The sequence below is a fragment of the Carassius gibelio genome, chromosome B12 (genome assembly GCF_023724105.1).
Source record: "Carassius gibelio isolate Cgi1373 ecotype wild population from Czech Republic chromosome B12, carGib1.2-hapl.c, whole genome shotgun sequence".
Lineage (NCBI taxonomy): Eukaryota > Metazoa > Chordata > Actinopteri > Cypriniformes > Cyprinidae > Carassius > Carassius gibelio.
Genome location: NC_068407.1, coordinates 2,747,546 through 2,765,079, shown reverse-complemented (window position 1 = coordinate 2,765,079; position 17,534 = coordinate 2,747,546). Strand labels below are relative to the sequence as shown.

The window sequence follows — 17,534 nt, the reverse complement described above, 5'->3', positions numbered from 1 at the left end:
ATACATTATAGACTGTGGAAACCAGTCCCTATCCGTGCGCCACTACACCATTTCACTCCAAACTAAGACTTGGCTGTCAGATCCACTTACAGTGTAATTTTTGTTTGCACACAGCGTTTTATGACATACACAGGAGTCTGGGTTGATCACTCACCAGGAGATGCCCAGTTGTGGGCAAAAGAGATAAAAAACTTTGTATAGCCTCAGTTTGCTTCTGTATGGCTGTTCAAACATCCCCCTTGGCGGTATAATACAAATATGATGACTTGTGCTTCAGAGTCGCCATAGAGGATTGATTGATAAGGAAAAAAGAAAAGAAAAGAAAAGCTCTTTGGCTCTGAGGCCCCTTTCATTGACCAAGGCAATATTCAAATGTAGACTAATATATTTCCTGCTGTAATGATGACAAAGCTGCTTGTGTTATGGCTTTTATGACCAGAAGCACTTACAATAGATAAAAATAAATAAATAACCATGATCATTTATTTATTTATTTTTAAGTTTTATTATTCAGCTTAATTAAGTATTTTGAAATACTAATAATATTATAATAGCCTTTATTAATTAATTAATTAATTTATTTGAATGCTAGCTTCAATATGTCATGAACTTTTCAGATATTTGACTGTTGTTCATTTTAAATAAGTTTATATATATTTAAAAAAAAAAAATCCAAATTGGTTTTAAACCAGGTAACTCGTGTCACTTAGCAGATTAAAACAGTTGTCGCAATATTCTAATCATCCCAAATCATCAGAGTGCGAGTTGCGCGTCCTGACGCACTGTGTTGTGCTGCGCACGGCGCCATCAGATCCGCTCAGAAAGCAAATGCACCCGGTCTGGACTGTCAGGAGGACTTTCAGCAGAGCAAAAACACAGTCGAATCTGTTCATCATCGAGGATTGTCTACATAACAGACACAAGTTCTACAAGCATGATGAGAAACAGGGGATTATAATGTAATGAGGGGTGATTTTGCGATGCTCTACGAGGCACCACTGCGGGAGGCTGGAGAATCATCGGCTTGACAGTGAACAGATTTCCACGAGATTCCCACGGAGCTCTTGTAAGCGAGATGAGCAACCCGCGGGTGTAATCGTGCACATGGAAAGCGCGATCCACGGCGCGTGAACGCACGCACGGTGATCCGTTTATTCTCTGCGCTTTGGACACTTAGGACACCTTTCTCACCGGATATTCTTAGAAATCTTCGACTGTAGATACGTTTCGATATTTAACTTATCTGTTTGTATTGTGCATCATTTATTTATTTTTATAAAGCGACAGATTATGTTGAACTAAAAGGATTTTCCAAACCCATCACACTATAGGTGAGTTTGCATGTTTGGTGCATCTTAAAAAAATAAAATAAAAGGGCCAGAATAACTTTTTTTTCTGTTTAAGTTACACAGCAAAGCTCTTGATTAATGTGTAAGTCCATGCACGTGCTGCAGAATTTTAGGAGGGGGGTCTGTTTATTAGATTTCGATGTACTTTTTAATTTGTATTTTATCAGATTCTGATTTCCGTGATAGCAGTTTGATGTTTAGGATTATCTGTGGAGAAAACAGGCAAGTTCTGCTTATGTGGTTATCATAATTTATGCATATGCGTTTTTGTGCTTTTGTTATGTGCTAAAATAAGCATAACTTTCAGAGACTTTTGGACAGTGCATTAGAAAAAAAAACAAAACACGTTGGTTTATTTTAGTGAACGAGCCAGAATAACTTTTCCATTTTCGCTTTTTTTTTTTTTTGATAATGCGTTTCGCATCCACCTGTTTTAGCCCTTGAGCACGCATGTGCTGCAGAATTTGGGAGGGGAGTCTGTTTATTATGTTTCAGTGAGCATATGTTTTATTCATATTCTGATTCTCAAAGTAGGCCTAACATAATGAGTTTTGCATGTTTACAGCAAGATTGTCTGTGACCAGTGCACACGTTCGCTTATACAGACTCTTACAGGATTCTCTTGAGTTTTTACCATGCATTTAAATAAATAAATAAATAAATAAATAAATCCGTCTATTTTTGTCGCTGGGGTGCGGCTAAATATACGATATCTAGTTATATTTCTGATTTTGTTTTTGTTTTTCCAGTGTCACTGCACAGACAGCTTTCTCGGTATCCATCCATCCTTTTTTTTGAGCTGTATATGATGCAGCAGTAATGATCCCGGTCCAGCGCGTTAAAGCTCAGCCTCAGCTGTGGCACGTGAGCGCCGAAGCTCCTCCGTGGCTATGGATGGTCCCAAACTCCTCCGGACTGTGTCGGGCGGCTCCTCCCGTGCTCATCTCCTCTCGCCCTCCTCCGGTGATTCAGACGGTCTCGGGATGGCAGATGTCCTGCGATCCGTTTGTGCCCGTGATGCGCGCGGCCGCCGCGGAACCCGCGACCATCAGTCAGTTCAGTCTGCCCAGTGTTCAGGTAACAGGGCTTGAAATAAAAGCCTCGCTTTCTCTACTCAACATTTATATGAAACTGAGCTGATACATATATAACAGTAACGATAATATGATATGATAATACAGATAGCAATATGTAGAATATAGACAGAATGTTCAGTCCCCCATGTTTTTGGAGACCATCATTACTTTTCAAAGACCTATGCCTTCAATTATTAATCTGAATCAAATTTTCAGAATATATGTAGATGTTTGATATGGTGTGCATGACACAATGAAAGTGAATGTTTAATAAATCACATGCATCAGAAACATTTGCTTCTATCAAATCAACTGAAAACTCAAAGGGACTTCATTTCACTATGACTTTGTTTTGTCTTAAAAGTTTTTGACTTTTACTCTGTTGCTGCGGGGTAAAGTTTGAGCACCTCTATGGAGTTATAAGATGTCAAATAAAACATACAGTATGCCTTTAATTTAAATTCTGTCAGCCAATGTCCTGAAAAGTAATGAGATTTTACCTGAACTTAATGTTTAGATACAGCACTATTCAACTTATTACACAATACCCCGTTGATTATTTGTATAAGTGAATATAAGTACTGAAATTGCTAACGAAACAAATTTTGCCTCTCTCATTAAAGGCTTTAAGATACCATCTTGATGCATTAAACACCCCGAGTACTATTTTCTTTTTTGGTGTTGATATGATGACGTGTGATTTGGTATTGAAACAGCAATCTGGGGTAAAAACTGAAGGACTCGTGCTTATTTTTAAATAGCCAGAAGCCTTTAGTTTGCATCACACCTTCGCTAATGATTAGCTTGCTGTTGAGATCTCAGAGAGAGAAAGATTCTTATTCTGGAAGCATTTTATTGGGGGAAATAAAGAAAATGTATACAGCCCTGTGGAAAAAGATGAGTCATACATATTTGTGGTCAATTTTCTAAGAAAACAGAATCAATTTTACATGTGTATATTTTGTTAACTTGTAGGAGAGCATTTGGAAGATCTCAGAGGAAACAAACAGACTGAAATCCACAAAACTTGCATTTTGATCTTAGTTTGTTGCTGCTGTCTTCACATGCTGTCTGGAAATTCTTATTTCTCACTTCTGAAGTCATAGGCGAAGTCAAGGGCTTTCTTGTTGGAAGGAATATGAATGGTGGAGGACACTAGGTTGATTTTTTAAACATATTTCATATACAATGGATTTTGAAAAAAAAAATCTTCAAAAAGTCATCACATTCACTGACAAACATATAAAGATCACCCACTCTATTGTAAATATTCACATCTAGATAGTAATCTAGTCATAAAGTTTCTGTAAAATAAGTGTTGTTTTTGCTGTGTAAAATACAAACAAAATTCATCAAATGGTTATTTATATATGTAAATATACATGACTGTAATGGCAAGAAAAATCAGTGAATATGTTGTTGGAAAAAATAACAAAATGTAATTCACTAAAGCAATAGTTATTTTAGTAAAAGTTTATGGTTCACCTAATTCACATATTCAAATTATGTCAGTTTCCCAGTTGTAAAGACAACTTGAGCGGCTGTTCATATTCAGTTTCCAACTGGGAAACTGGCATTTATGATAATAAAAATAAAATGTAAAGGCAGTATATCTGGCTTAGGTCGAAGATCATATGTCACCTATTAGTGTGTGCATGCGGTGAGTAATATTTTGCTATCTTAATCTATTTACTTTTCCTTTTTGTACTTTTTTTTTTTGTGGTCAAAAACATTACTTTTCTGTGGTATTAGACAGTGATCCTATAGTAATTTTTGCCTAAACATGATGTGCATCTGCCATTGTGCAGTAAATATAAATATACTGTAAATGGCTACTTTAAAATTTAACTTTCAAAATGAAATATCTTCATTTGAGCATTTAGAATTTCTGTTGTAATGAATTAGTCAAGGTGACAAGGTCAAGGTCTTGATAAAAACTTGAAACAGTAGTTCCCTTTTTTTTTCAGATGGAGTGGCAGCTGCTAGAATATGCCTATAGTAAAATGGCCAGGAAGGACTGAAATGTGCAGGACAATATTTGATTTTGATAACATCTGATCACTTTTTTTGAACTGATGCCACCCTTAAAGCAAAAAAATCCAAATACCTCCCTTCATCTCCACTGCTTCACCACTAGAGGTGCTGCGCTCAAGATGACCCTCACATCCGCAGTTGGTTCCCCCTCACGACTCAAACTCAGCGTGACATTTAATCTGTGTGCCGGGCAGAGGCATGATCACCACTGCTCCACAGCCCTGGCATTGAGCACTTTCACATCATTAAAGTACCGTTCAGAGGAGGTGGCAAGCATGAACTCAGTCGCACTGTACTGGAACCATAGAGAGAAAGAGAGAGAGAGAGAGACAGTGGGAAAGAGTATATTATTTAAACAGAGACTTCAGTTGCAGACAGCCTTCAGAAGCATTTGATTGACTGCTACTGCAGAGAGGCATTGACGCAGAGCCGAGCGTGATAGAACAGCTGAACGCAGAAGAATACAGCATAGTCTGCAGAGAACTTTCCTAGCTTCAAAGTCAACATGTTATTATGCCCACAACCCATTTTTCCTTGTGATATGATGTGTTTTTAGGTGTTACTTATGAAAGTACTGAATGAAAGGTGGTTTGGATCAGGATTGGGTATTAAAAGGCTAGTTTTGATTTCATATTGAAATAACTGTTGTGTGTTTAAACTGCGTTTGAAGGGCAGCCAAAAACAACAGTATCTGACAATGAAGATAATCTTGAATACATGGCCTTCAGATCATCACATTTCACATTCTTGAAAGTAAAAGTTGGCCATCAAAGTGGCTTATTTTCCACAAAGAAATTCAACAATTTATTTATTTGTTCTTTAGAAAAAACATCTCTAAACTGGTGATTTAATGAACCTTTTTTTAGGCCATTTTCTTTTTGCCAAACAAAAAAATGTTAAAAAAATGAATTTTTCAGTAAACGATCAATTAATGAAAATGTTTTTTTTTTTTTGTGTGTGATTTTTATGTATTTACCAGTACCATATTTTTTATGTAAAATATGCATATTTTTAAGTTATATTTAATATTTCTGATACTTTTAAAGTATAAATAAATAAATAAATGCTAATAATACTAATAAAAACCCAGTAAATTCGGACAGCCAAAACCTTAAATTTTTGGATGAGTTTGGTGACATCTGGTGACATATGATGGTATAAAAATATAAAAATATAAAAAATATCAATAGCCACTACAGTATATGGCTGTAGAACTCAATGTGTGTATGTATGTTTATTTGTGTGTTTGTCTGCATGCAAAGTGGCTCAGTTGCACACACACACAAAGCTATTTTTTCTTAGTATTAAGAACATTTAGAGGATATTTTTAGATCCTTTAATAAAAAGGTTTTGAAAGGTTCCATGGATGTTAAAGGTCCTTCATGGAACCACTGATGCCAGCAAATGAAGTGAATTTCCCAATCATCCCACAGTAAAGAACTACTAACAAGAGGTTTAGCGGATTCTCTGTTCCAGAAAAGTCTGCTGCCATAAATGTTATGAGCGAAAACCATTTCATGTTTTGTGCTGATACTTGGGAACTTCTCATTTCTTCTGTTGCTGTTGGTGAAGAACAGCAGGTGTTATTCCAAAAAGACTTCCAAAACATAAATGACTGAAGTGATTTCTTAACATCTTTCATTCCAGCCAGGCCCGATTCAGTTCTTCACTTCTTCTTAATGAGATGATTCAGAATAGATCTCAGCGGTAATTTGTTCTTCTCTTCTGCTTGGCTGTCCCAGTGGGAGATCCCGTCCAGGCCTCATGTGTTGGGTTTCCAACCTTCTGCAAGTGTGGATCTACTTCCAGTGTTTCCTCATGTATACCGGACGGTCCTGCCTCCACATTACGGCAAGGGCTGGGTGGAAAAACGTGTGCCTGACTACAAGGTAAAAAGAAGCATTCATGGGATTTGATTATATTTTGTGAATCTCACGAAACCTGTAAAGAATGCCATATTTCACCTCTAAATCAAAACAAAAAGTTGCATGGCATGCTATTTTTTTATGATTATTCAGAATATTTTCTCCTAATCTTACTGTTTTACTGATTATTGATGCAAAGAATCTCATCCTGTTTAATGCACAAAAAAAAGAAGAAGAAAAAAAGTATTTATTTATAAAGTATTTATTAAATGCATAGGTTTTGTATGTAATATAATGTATTGTTATATAATATGGGTGTGATTATAAATGTAATTATAGAAATTAATTGCAGATGTAATTACATACAAGTATTTAAAAATATATAAGTACAATGTAAAAGCATGCATGTAAACAATAAGTGCATTGTATGATTAATTTAAATGTAAGTACATAGCCACCTAATATAAAGTGAGTCCATGCAGTGTATATTTAATGGAAACCTCATATCCGCTCTTGGACACATAAGAACAACTCTTCTGGGGAAACTCCATTTTTTCATCATTCTGTAACTGATTTCTCTTTTTCTTATTGACAGTTTTATCTAAACAACACTTTAGCTCTTGAGACCACCTGGATCAGTCCGGAGGAAATGGGAATTTTCCAGCATCAGGAAAAGCCACTGCTGCGGACAAATCAAACAGCGTTGAGCATATGTAGGCCAGCTGCAGCGTCCAGGAATATCCACACTCTACTTTTGACACCCAGGCGCGTTTCAGGTAGGAGGGAGAATATATGATCCCAGCACCCATTTTCCTACCTTTGTGATTCTGGCTCGCAGTTTGGCTAACATTCATCAGAGGGCTTTATAAAAATGCTTTCTGTTTCCTGTTTAGTCCCTAGACTCTTTCAGGTTCTGCTTCTAGTGCATCTGCTTTTCCTTTGTAACTTTAATCTTCTTATTTAACTTGATATAACAATATCAGAGGATTGTCAGCTGAGATTTTACGGAGCAAATACCCGAAGCGAGGCTGTCACTCCCTCCGTCTGTGTGTTTGTGTGTGGGAAGAGAGGGGGTTTGATTTGAGCTTATGAAATGAATCCAAAATTAGTTCAAATTTCAGCTCTTTTTCAATCATAGTTTGGTTTAATCAACCAGAGCGTGCACTGAAGTCTGCTTAAGAGGGCTTAATGAAGACCCATAATGAGTATACAGTACAAGCGAATTATGCTATTTGATTCTGGTAATCTGACTAATGTATACTACACGCTTTATATACCAAGGATCTTAGGGTCATTCCTGTTTTGCAGAATCTTGTGAACTCTGAACCTTTGAAATATTTAATAATGCATGTGTTTAAACTAAAGTGTTTCTATAAATGAGTGTAGCTGACCCTTTTATCCCTCTGTGACTGTTAGTATGCATTATACATAAGTTTTAAGACATTTCCAGAGTGCAGAATTTGCAAAAAAATGCACTTACACATACATTTAATCACACAATGGAAAGAAAATGAAGAGAATGGAAACATAGAACTAAAGTTAATTGAACACAGTGATTTACCAGCACAATCCAATTCTAACTACTTTACATTTTGGAGGCTTGGGATTTGAATTCTATTCTTTTTTTTTTCTTTTCTTTTTTACGATTTCATTCAGCATTCGTTTTACAGCCCAGTGATGTTTTGATTAGCGGTGGACTTTTATGCTTAGATCGATAAACCCTGAACTAAGCAAGAAGCGCCATTTACATATTACACAAAAATGGTGGCGAATATATATATATAAAAAAAAAAAATTTGGGGTCCAATTCTCACTAATAATTAACCATTAACTATGACTTTTGCCTCAATTAACTCCTTATTTGCTGATTATTAATAGTTTATAAGTTAGTTGTTAAGTTTATGGTATTGGGTAGGATTATGGATGTAATGCATTATATGTACTTTATAAGCACTAATAAACAGCCAATATGTTAATAATAGACATGCTAATTAGCAACTAGGTATTAGTTTGAATTGGACCCTATACTAAAGTTTATAATGTCATAAATGAAGTTGCTTGGATATGCATTAATCAATGAATTTGCATTGCATTTTTGAATGCAAATAAGAGCATTTTGTGTTTATGAATTATATTTAGGCCATAACTTGCATAAAATATTTAGGCCATGACCATGTTCAATCATGGTGCCACCTATTGATTTTTGATTTGATTTGATTTGAAGAATTTATTTTACACACTTCATCATTTTTAAAGACAGAATTAACAATAGTTACAGAAAGGTTAATGTGTGTAAAAAGGGGAAACCCCAAAGAAGCTACTAAAATCTTGTAGGAGGGGTCCCAATAACACCATACGACATATAACATACAAGAACAAAAAGCTGTACTGGTGTACATGTAACAAAAACATTTAATTTACTTGAATGCATTGAGTTCAGAAGTGGGAAATTTCAACTCAGGTATTCTCATTAAAAACTCTCGGCTGTTTATAATAATAAAAAATAAATAAAAAGTAGAGATGTATGATTGGGGAAAGGAATCTGCTCAAACAGGTTAACAGTCTGAGAAACCCAAACCTCAACAAAAAGCAGCATTTATGTAATTCGCAAAGATAATGATGAATGAGTATAGTGCGATATCAAGTTTATAGTATGTTATGCTATAATGCTATAATAGTATATGCTTTAACAAACTATTTTAATAACTTTTTTCTAAACTATTTTAATACTACTGTTTTTTTTGCGATTCTTTTAAATTAAATTTAATAAAATGTTATTATTTTACAAAGTAATAACAAACTATTCTTTGAGAAATGAAATCTTTTGTTGAAAAAAAAAAAAAAAAATTAAAACAAGGTTATAAGCTTAGATTTACACCACATAAACTTTGCTCTTTACAAAAGAAACCTCATCATGGAAAAGTGTGTGAGCTCCGCAATCCAAAAATGAGCGAGCACGGGGATACTAGATCAGATCCATTGTGTGGAGATGCATTTATATGGCAAAGTGTGAAATCTACACACCCAGCAATCCAATCAATCAAAGAGCATGAAGTGACCCCTTAAAATATTACATTTACCCACAGTGAACAAGTTAAATTGAAAACAGACCAGGGATCCAGATGCAGCTGAGCGATGTTTCATATAGCGCTGAATTTAATTCCAACCACTCTTGCCCTCCAGCAGAGCGCCAGTCTGCTACACCTGTGCTCTTCCCTGATCACAAGTCTTTAGCTACAGACACTTTCAGGTAAGCAGTGATGAATTAGATTGCAGATGCACTCAAGTGCCGTTCAAAGATTAGTCCTTGTGAGATGAAAAGTTCACTCCTGTAGAGGGTTTTCTCTCTTTCAGATGGCAAAGTCTATAATGAGAGGAAGTGAATGGAATATCTTAGCAGCACAGTTCCTGCACAAGCTCTGTGAGACTGAGGCTGAACTGACGATAAAGATTTGACCTTTGCTTCTATGCCTTTACATGTTTAACACTTCAAGTGTGCTTTAGAATAGAGTGAAGTTTTGAAAAGTATTAATAAAGACAATAGATATTCTGAACAATGTTAATGTTCTCCTGGTATGCTTCAGTTCATCTTGACTTCTGAAATATAATCAATATCACTTGAAAAGCTCAACTTCTACTCAGCTGGAAAAACATGCTAATACTTCTTGCTGTGAAAAATTTTCATATCTTAATGCCTATACAATTATTTAGCAAACGAATGTGGCTGTCTTATGAAGAATATATGAATGCAGATACAAATTAGACGAAATATGACTGTTTATATTTTTATTATATATTTTATAATGTATTTATAAATGTTTAGTGGTCTGTTTAGACAGGATTTATTTAGCAAATTGTGCATATAATAATAACAATAATAATAAGTGCATAAATTAAATATTATTATATATCTATATGGTTATTTATAAATATTCTTTACATTAAGACATTGATTTTGAGGTTGAATATTATATTTAAAAAGAGTAGGCTTAGGGTTAAATGACCCTAACCCTAACTTATATAAAAAAAAAAAAAAAAAAAGCAGCAACAACAATATTAATAATAAACACATATATAATTATTGCAGACGTTAATTGTAAATATTTTTCAATCACGACATTGAGGTTTTTTTTTTTTTTAATAAATATTAATAATATTTTAAAAGAGAGTTATATAACCATAAAAATAAGTAAACAAATATACTTTCAAGTGAACATGCAATGATTATTCATTATATTTGAAAGCTTTTCATTATTTATCAGACATATTTCAATTTAATGTATTTTAATTCAGCTTATAAGACTGTAGTTATATCTCTTTAGAGTCCAATCTAAAGATGCAGTATTTTGTTTTGTCTTGTAAGAATGTCATTCACTCAAGGTTGTCTTGACTGTTGTTCTCGAGCTCTTTTGTCAGGGTAAGTTAAACTGTCTGAAAAGAGTTTCTCTCTAAATACTGTCTTAATTTCTCTGTCTCCGAACAGCTCGAATTTGTCTAGCCATTTGGACCGTAATTAAATTAGGTTAAGAAACTGTACATCAATGTTACCCTGCTGTAAATGTGCCTTCGATGCCTTAACTTGCAGTTTAGATAGGAAGCTCATTCAGGGAGCAGAACTACTGAGTAGTATGTGTTTCTGTAGTCCACCCAGCTATGTCCAATATAGTTTCATTCAGAGAGTTCTTAAGAGGCTATGAGAGATGTATTCCTGACAGTATGAGAGAGAGTATGTGTGTGTGTGTGTGTGTGTGTGTGTGTGTGTGTGTGTGTTTATAGAGGGGGTTGAGTCACGGTCAATATACTTTTTTAACACTGAAAAACACTGGTGCATCTCGACTAGCAACTGAGCTTTGACAAATGGTCTCTTTCTATAGCTGATGACAGTTGTTAGACGTATACCACCCTGAATAATCTCTCGCTCAAGTTCAGACTCTCTCCACAGGCGGAGCAGTAAACCAGTTTGAGTCTCTCCAACCTGGAATGTATATCTGTACCCTACAGTAACTGTATAAAGATGTAAAGCCATAGAAAACGCTGATTTAAAGTTTTCCTTCCGGTCAGACAGATGAATCATACTTTTGACTAGAATCAGATGCAGACTCTAACTCTAGAGCATTATAATGCTACAAATTCAGTTATCAAACTTCAAAATCAATCAAAATGAATTTGAAACTTCACTGTACTAAAATCTATGTCCATATTTGTGCTGTCATTGCATGTTTTAAAGGAGCAATGTACCAATTCTGTAAAAACATGCCAAAAATAATTTGTTATTTACGAAATCTCACTCTTATTTTGTCTATTTAGAATCATACTGAGTTAATACATTCAACAATTGGTGTAAATCTTCAATAATTTTGAATTTGAATGTGGACACAAATGTGATTTAAGGTCTTCCATAGAGCAAAAGATCAGATATATGATTAGATAATTAAAAAATCATTATCTTGCACTGCCACTCAAATGTTTGGGATTGGTGAGATTTTTGAGATCTTTTTTAACTATAGATGCTTATGCTCACCAAGATTGCATTTATTTGATTAATCTGATTTGATTTATTTTGAAATATTATTATAATTCAAAATAACGGTTTTCTATTTGAATATATGTTAAAATATTATTTATTCCTATGATCGAAGATTAATTTTCAGCATCATTACTCCAGTCTTCAATGTCACATAATCCTTCAGAAATCATTCTAATATGCTAAAATGTTGTGTAAGAAACATGTCTTTTTTTAAGCAGTTGTGCTTCTTTATATTCAAGAAGCAGCGTTTATGTAATTTGTTATTAAATATAATTTGATGAATACAAAGTTCAAAAGAAACCATGAATCTCTACACAGGGGCAGGTATTGGAGCTTCAGTGTAGCGTGCGCTCAACCGAAACCATCAAGGTTTATGTGGTTTTGAGGTAATAAAGAACATATTATGATGGAAATAACAGATGTGGGTGTGAAAGTAAAGTCTGCTGCCATCTGTCAAACACTTCTATGGTTTGTGGTTGCGTCTGTATGCTTCATAAACCAAAAATCATATCTCTACACCCCATCACCCAAAAAGCACCAGGAGCCTGTTTCTATGGCTGAAAAATGTTGAGATGGGAGGAAATTACTTGTTTCTTTTGCATATATCGATGTAAATCCGTTTGTTGTGACTGATGTTTTTGTGATGTATCTGGAGCATCTTATTTAGAGTTGTGCCTACTGGGTTAAAAATTGAGGTATATATTTAAAGTGAGATTTATGAGTAATGTTACATTATTGCATGCTATAAAGGTCACGAAACAGCTTACATTTTAAACTTCTATTTAATGGAATGGAAATTTTTCTGGAAGCCCATAAACTATTATTTTTACGTTCAGGAATAGGTTATGAACATCTACATGGAGTTTGACAGGCAGTGTGTGATTGAAATGTATGGAAACTTGTTTCCTCTACAGGATGAAAAAAAAAAAAAAGGTAATTTTGTTTATCTCACAATTCGGGGTTCTTTTCTGAGTTTGTGTGTGTGTGCGTTTACTCCACACACACAAAAAAAAAAAAAAAAAAAACGGAATTGCAGTTTACATCTTTTACATCTCACATTTACAATTCACAATTCTTACTTTATTTTTCTTTGAATTCTGAGTTTACATCTGGCAAATTCTAAATTTTTTCTAATAATTCTGGGTTTACAGTACATCTTGTAGTACTGACTTTTTAAATGAGAATTCTGTTTAAATGTAGCAAATTCTCAGAATTCAAAAAAGTCAGAATTCAGTTTACATAGCAATTCTTACTTTTCTTCAAAATTGTGACTTTGAATCTTGCAATTCTTACTTTCTCAGAATTATGAGATATAAACTCTACAGAGGCGCTAAAAAACGCTAAAAAACAAAACTGTTTTTAAATATGCAAAACTTTCCTTTTATGACTCTTTTGGGGAAAAAAATAAGCATTTACTCCATCTGTTGCCTGTCTTTTTCTGTAGGCCACAGGCAAGTTGCCTGAGAATTTAAAAGTTAATCTTTGATCTGGAGAATTACAAAATCATCTTTATATTTGTCTTCACCTTTGATGAGCTTATCTCGACATGAAGGTGAATGGATCAAACCATTTTCTTAAACACACCTCGGTGTCAGTTACAAGTGTAGTTATTCACCCTCAGCACAGCAAAGCTTTGGGAAAAATCTGAACTTCAGAAGTTAGATGTCTGTGTCCGGGGATCAGCTGTGGAGTTGTATTGAGAGTTGTTCTTACAAAGACATCCTCACGGGCTCGAACCGTTGATGAGCGTTAGCCGAGGCAGTAATTGGTGCCAGAGGGTGTGCGGCGTTCTCACAATCGAACAGTGTGAGGAAGTCCAATTTGTGTCCTCGTAGTCACACTGCCTTACCGCAGGGAGAAGGAAGTTCTTGACATCTGCAAACACATCCACACAGGTCAGCAGCAGTTAAAGAGCTTTTTCCCTGAGGTAACAGCTTACTTTATTAGGGGTGCTAGATATTCTCAAGATAAATGGATGCGGCACTTATAGCATTTCCCTGTCTAAAAAAAGGATTGTGTTGTTCCTGTCATAGTGCTGATGTCTGTCATAATGTGGTGTTTTCCTCAACTTTCTCGATTTTAATAAGCCTGCTTCTACAGTCTTAGTCTCACGTCACGCCCACAGTTCTTTAACAGATTGTCTGATGCACATTTCGTACAAAACTGCTAAATACAATTCAGTCGGAAGATGCGATCTGCTGTCTGGTATTGGGTTGATATGAATGCTCTGAAGAAGAACTAATCACTGGATTTACCAAAGTTAATAGATGTATCACATTTGGCAAAGATATCATTATTTTAAGATACTTAGCTGCAAGTAGAAACAAAAGTCCACAAGCAGAACTGTATATTATGCTTTTACTATCCAGATATAATCATGCTGAACTTTCTCATTATGATTCTCTTCTGGCTGTTTGACAGTTGGCTGATGTTTCACCTGAAAATACACATGCAAAAAGATAATTGGTAGACTTTTCAAAACAAATTTCCTATTAGCTAAACTGACACCTTTCACTCTAGTGTGACCACCTGACAATAGATATGTTGCGGGACAATAGATGTGATTTTGTGGGACAAAGCGGAATAAGATAAATTTACTACTGGTAAATACTGATTTACAGTGTAGGGCTGCCAACTCGCATTCGGCATGAAAATCACCCAATTGACACTTTTATCACCCTCTCACACTCACACCACACGTGTTTTCTCATGCAGTGAAAAGCACCCTCAGTTTAAAACTTTAATAATAGGATACTGGTGAAACAGATTTGGTAAACGCTCTAGTGGGCATTTGTGTTTGCGCTCTGGAAAGCGCCAAAAGATTGTATTCACAACGTGTTTTGTAGTACTGAGCACAGTCATAACTGAAAGAACATTTTCTTTTTTTGTTGCTATTATGATGCCTTGTGAAATATCTTTTACTTTACAGAATTATCCAGAACATGGGCAAGTTTGTTTTCTGACAGGGAACACAGGGAATCACCCGCTCCATATTTTGATTGACAGCCATCACAGCCTTTTAGTGGCCATGTTTACTCCCTTCTTTTCAACCATTGGATAGGATTTAAAAAAAAATATTTTGTATTTGTGTGAGGTGGGTTGCTTCTTCTGAATAATGTTGTTAAATATAGGTGAAACTACGTTGCAAAAAGAAGAAATAAAAAGCTTTCTTAAAAAGGCAAAAGAATACATGCATGCTTTCTTGATATGACAATTAAAAACCAACAGACTGATGAAAATGTGGGATATTTTCTCAATATGTGACATGTGGGACAAGGAGGCAAAGTGCTGTGCGGTATAACACAAAGTGGGACGGGTAGTCACCCTAATTAAAAAAAAGGATACAAATATTTTCCCCTTCAAAATTCGCCTGTATTAGGCAGTTGGCTTTTTTTTTTACCTGGAATTTTGCCTGAAAGAGATATTTATCTTATTTTTTCACCTGAAAATTCAGATGAAAGAGACCATTGGCTAAATCACATCATACTTTCCTGTAGCTTTGATTCCCAGGGGCTTGGATGAACTTAATGGTTAAACCTAAATGGTTCAAAATGTAACTATAAAAACAACACAAGTCCAATTTGGATAAAAGCATCTTCCAAATGTATAAACGCATAAGACAACACTTCACTCTTTAATACCTCTTGTGGCAGCAGTAAGAATTACATGTTCACCTACATTTTTTAATGAACTTCAGTTTGACATCTTGGAATGATGTACAAAATACTGTTTGCGTAGCTTGAAACATCTGTGTACACATACTCAGAGTATGTTACAGGCTTAAGGGATTAAAGTAAATAAAAATACAATTTGCTTGCATAATGTTATTGGAGGGAAATAGGTATTTGCCATGTGCTGTTCAGATGTAGCCTTTCATTTGCATGTAATATTAATTATAGGTTTTTTAATAATATTCTTTTTTTTTTTTTCAATAATGCAAAAGAAAATTAAAATGCTTTTAGATTCAATTTTGTTCTGAAAATGACTGGTGAAGCTGCAAGCCTGAAAACTCCAACATTAAATCGTAGCATAATGAAAACACAGCAAATCAATATCTGAAGCAAATAATTTCCTGAGATTCGGGCATTCTTCATCCACCCAACACAGAATCTGCCGCCAGCTATGCATTCCAGGTCCAGCATTAATAATCTGTGCTCTACAGTGTTTACATCCAACCAAAGGAAATAAGAAATATGTTCAGTACAAAATAGAAGCTGTAATAGCTCAGACTTATATTTCCATCTTCAGTGCAGTTTCATCCCCCGGGGCCAACTCCACCAAACTCCACCTTTCGAAGGTTCACATGTCTGTTCGGCGGAGTAAGCCATGTATCAATCCATAATATTACTCGTGCTGGCTGTCGTGTACCGATAAACCAATATTTTATGCTGATTTATTTGTCAAATGTTCATCCTTTTTTTATTCACATTAGCGTGAAAATCAACCCTAACCCTAACCCTAACCTAACCCCGTGCATTGTGAAAGTATTTAATCCCCTTCGATTTTTTTTTCTTCACATTTTGTTATGTTGCAGCCTTGTGTTAAACTGCTTTAAATTATTTTTATTCCACATTAATCTACACTCATACACCATAATAGCAAAGCAAAAACAGAACTCTCACAACTTTGTACATTTTTAAAAATGAAAATCTGAAATAAGTAAATTGATTAACCCATTACTTAGCTAAAGCACCATTACAGCCTCAAGTTTTTGGACTATAATGCATCAAGCTTTGCTCATCAGCATTTGACAATTGTCTGCCATTTTTCTTCTTCTCCTCTCAAGCGCTTTCAAGTTGGATGATTGCAGATGCACATGTTTAGGTATCTCCAGAAATATTTGATTTGGTTTGACATTCACAGAGTAGTCTATAAGCCACTCTTGCTGTGTGCTTAGGGTCACTGTCCTGTTGAAAGGTGAACTTTCTGCCAAGTCTGAAGTTCTCAATGCTCTGCACTGGGTTTCCAACAGGGCTATCTCTATATTTTGGTGCATTGAGCTTAACTTCTACTCTGATGAGTCCCTCAGTCCTTGCCGCTGTAAAACAGCCTCATAGAACAAGGCTGCTCCCAGGACACTTTATGATGTTCTTGTTAACAAGGTTCAGGAGGAGCACATCAGATACTTAGTCTAATCAACACAGGTGGACAACAATCTAGTAATCAATCCCACAATATAAATATTGCTGACTTACCTCTATCCATTGACGATTAATCAGTATTCGATTTGCTCTGTCTGTCATCCTATCACAGACCCAATCTTCCTTCTAACAAAGAGATCTGTACCGGGGATTTATCAGATCTACCACTTTTTCCAGACCCACGATCACTCGTGCCTCACCAAGCACTTGCTCGCCCCAAGCGAGTCTCATCCATCCGATGTCATGAGTATCGACCTCACGTCGGATGTCGCAAGATTCTCATTGTCGGTCAGCCCAAAAATCTTTTTATCTGCCAAACCGAGAGGACCTAGACGTCCGTCATCCTGAGTCTTAATTTCCAGTCAGAGGCTTCATGGGCTCTCTCGGTCAGCCATTTGTCCTTCGGCCTCTGAATAGCAGGTGCTTATCAGCCAGTAGGGCCCGTATGCCGACACCATGACCTATTCCACTCGAGGCAACCAGGGCCCTCCTGAACGGGCTATAAAACCACGCCGTTCCTCCTCATCGCCTTGTAGGACTCA

General features: G+C 35.5%; 1 protein-coding gene across 1 annotated transcript in view; it reads left to right on the top strand.

Annotated features, from left to right (window-relative positions):
• The first annotated feature begins 803 nt into the window (after nucleotides 1-803).
• Nucleotides 804-17,534, top strand: part of tcerg1l (transcription elongation regulator 1 like) — an 83,565-nt gene continuing 66,834 nt past the window's right edge. The window contains exons 1-4 of the mRNA XM_052571499.1: nucleotides 804-1,331; nucleotides 2,099-2,426; nucleotides 6,202-6,348; nucleotides 6,920-7,100. Coding sequence (XP_052427459.1) covers nucleotides 2,169-2,426; nucleotides 6,202-6,348; nucleotides 6,920-7,100 — 586 coding nt within the window. The 5' untranslated portion in view covers nucleotides 804-1,331; nucleotides 2,099-2,168. The remainder of the gene's footprint in view (nucleotides 1,332-2,098; nucleotides 2,427-6,201; nucleotides 6,349-6,919; nucleotides 7,101-17,534) is intronic.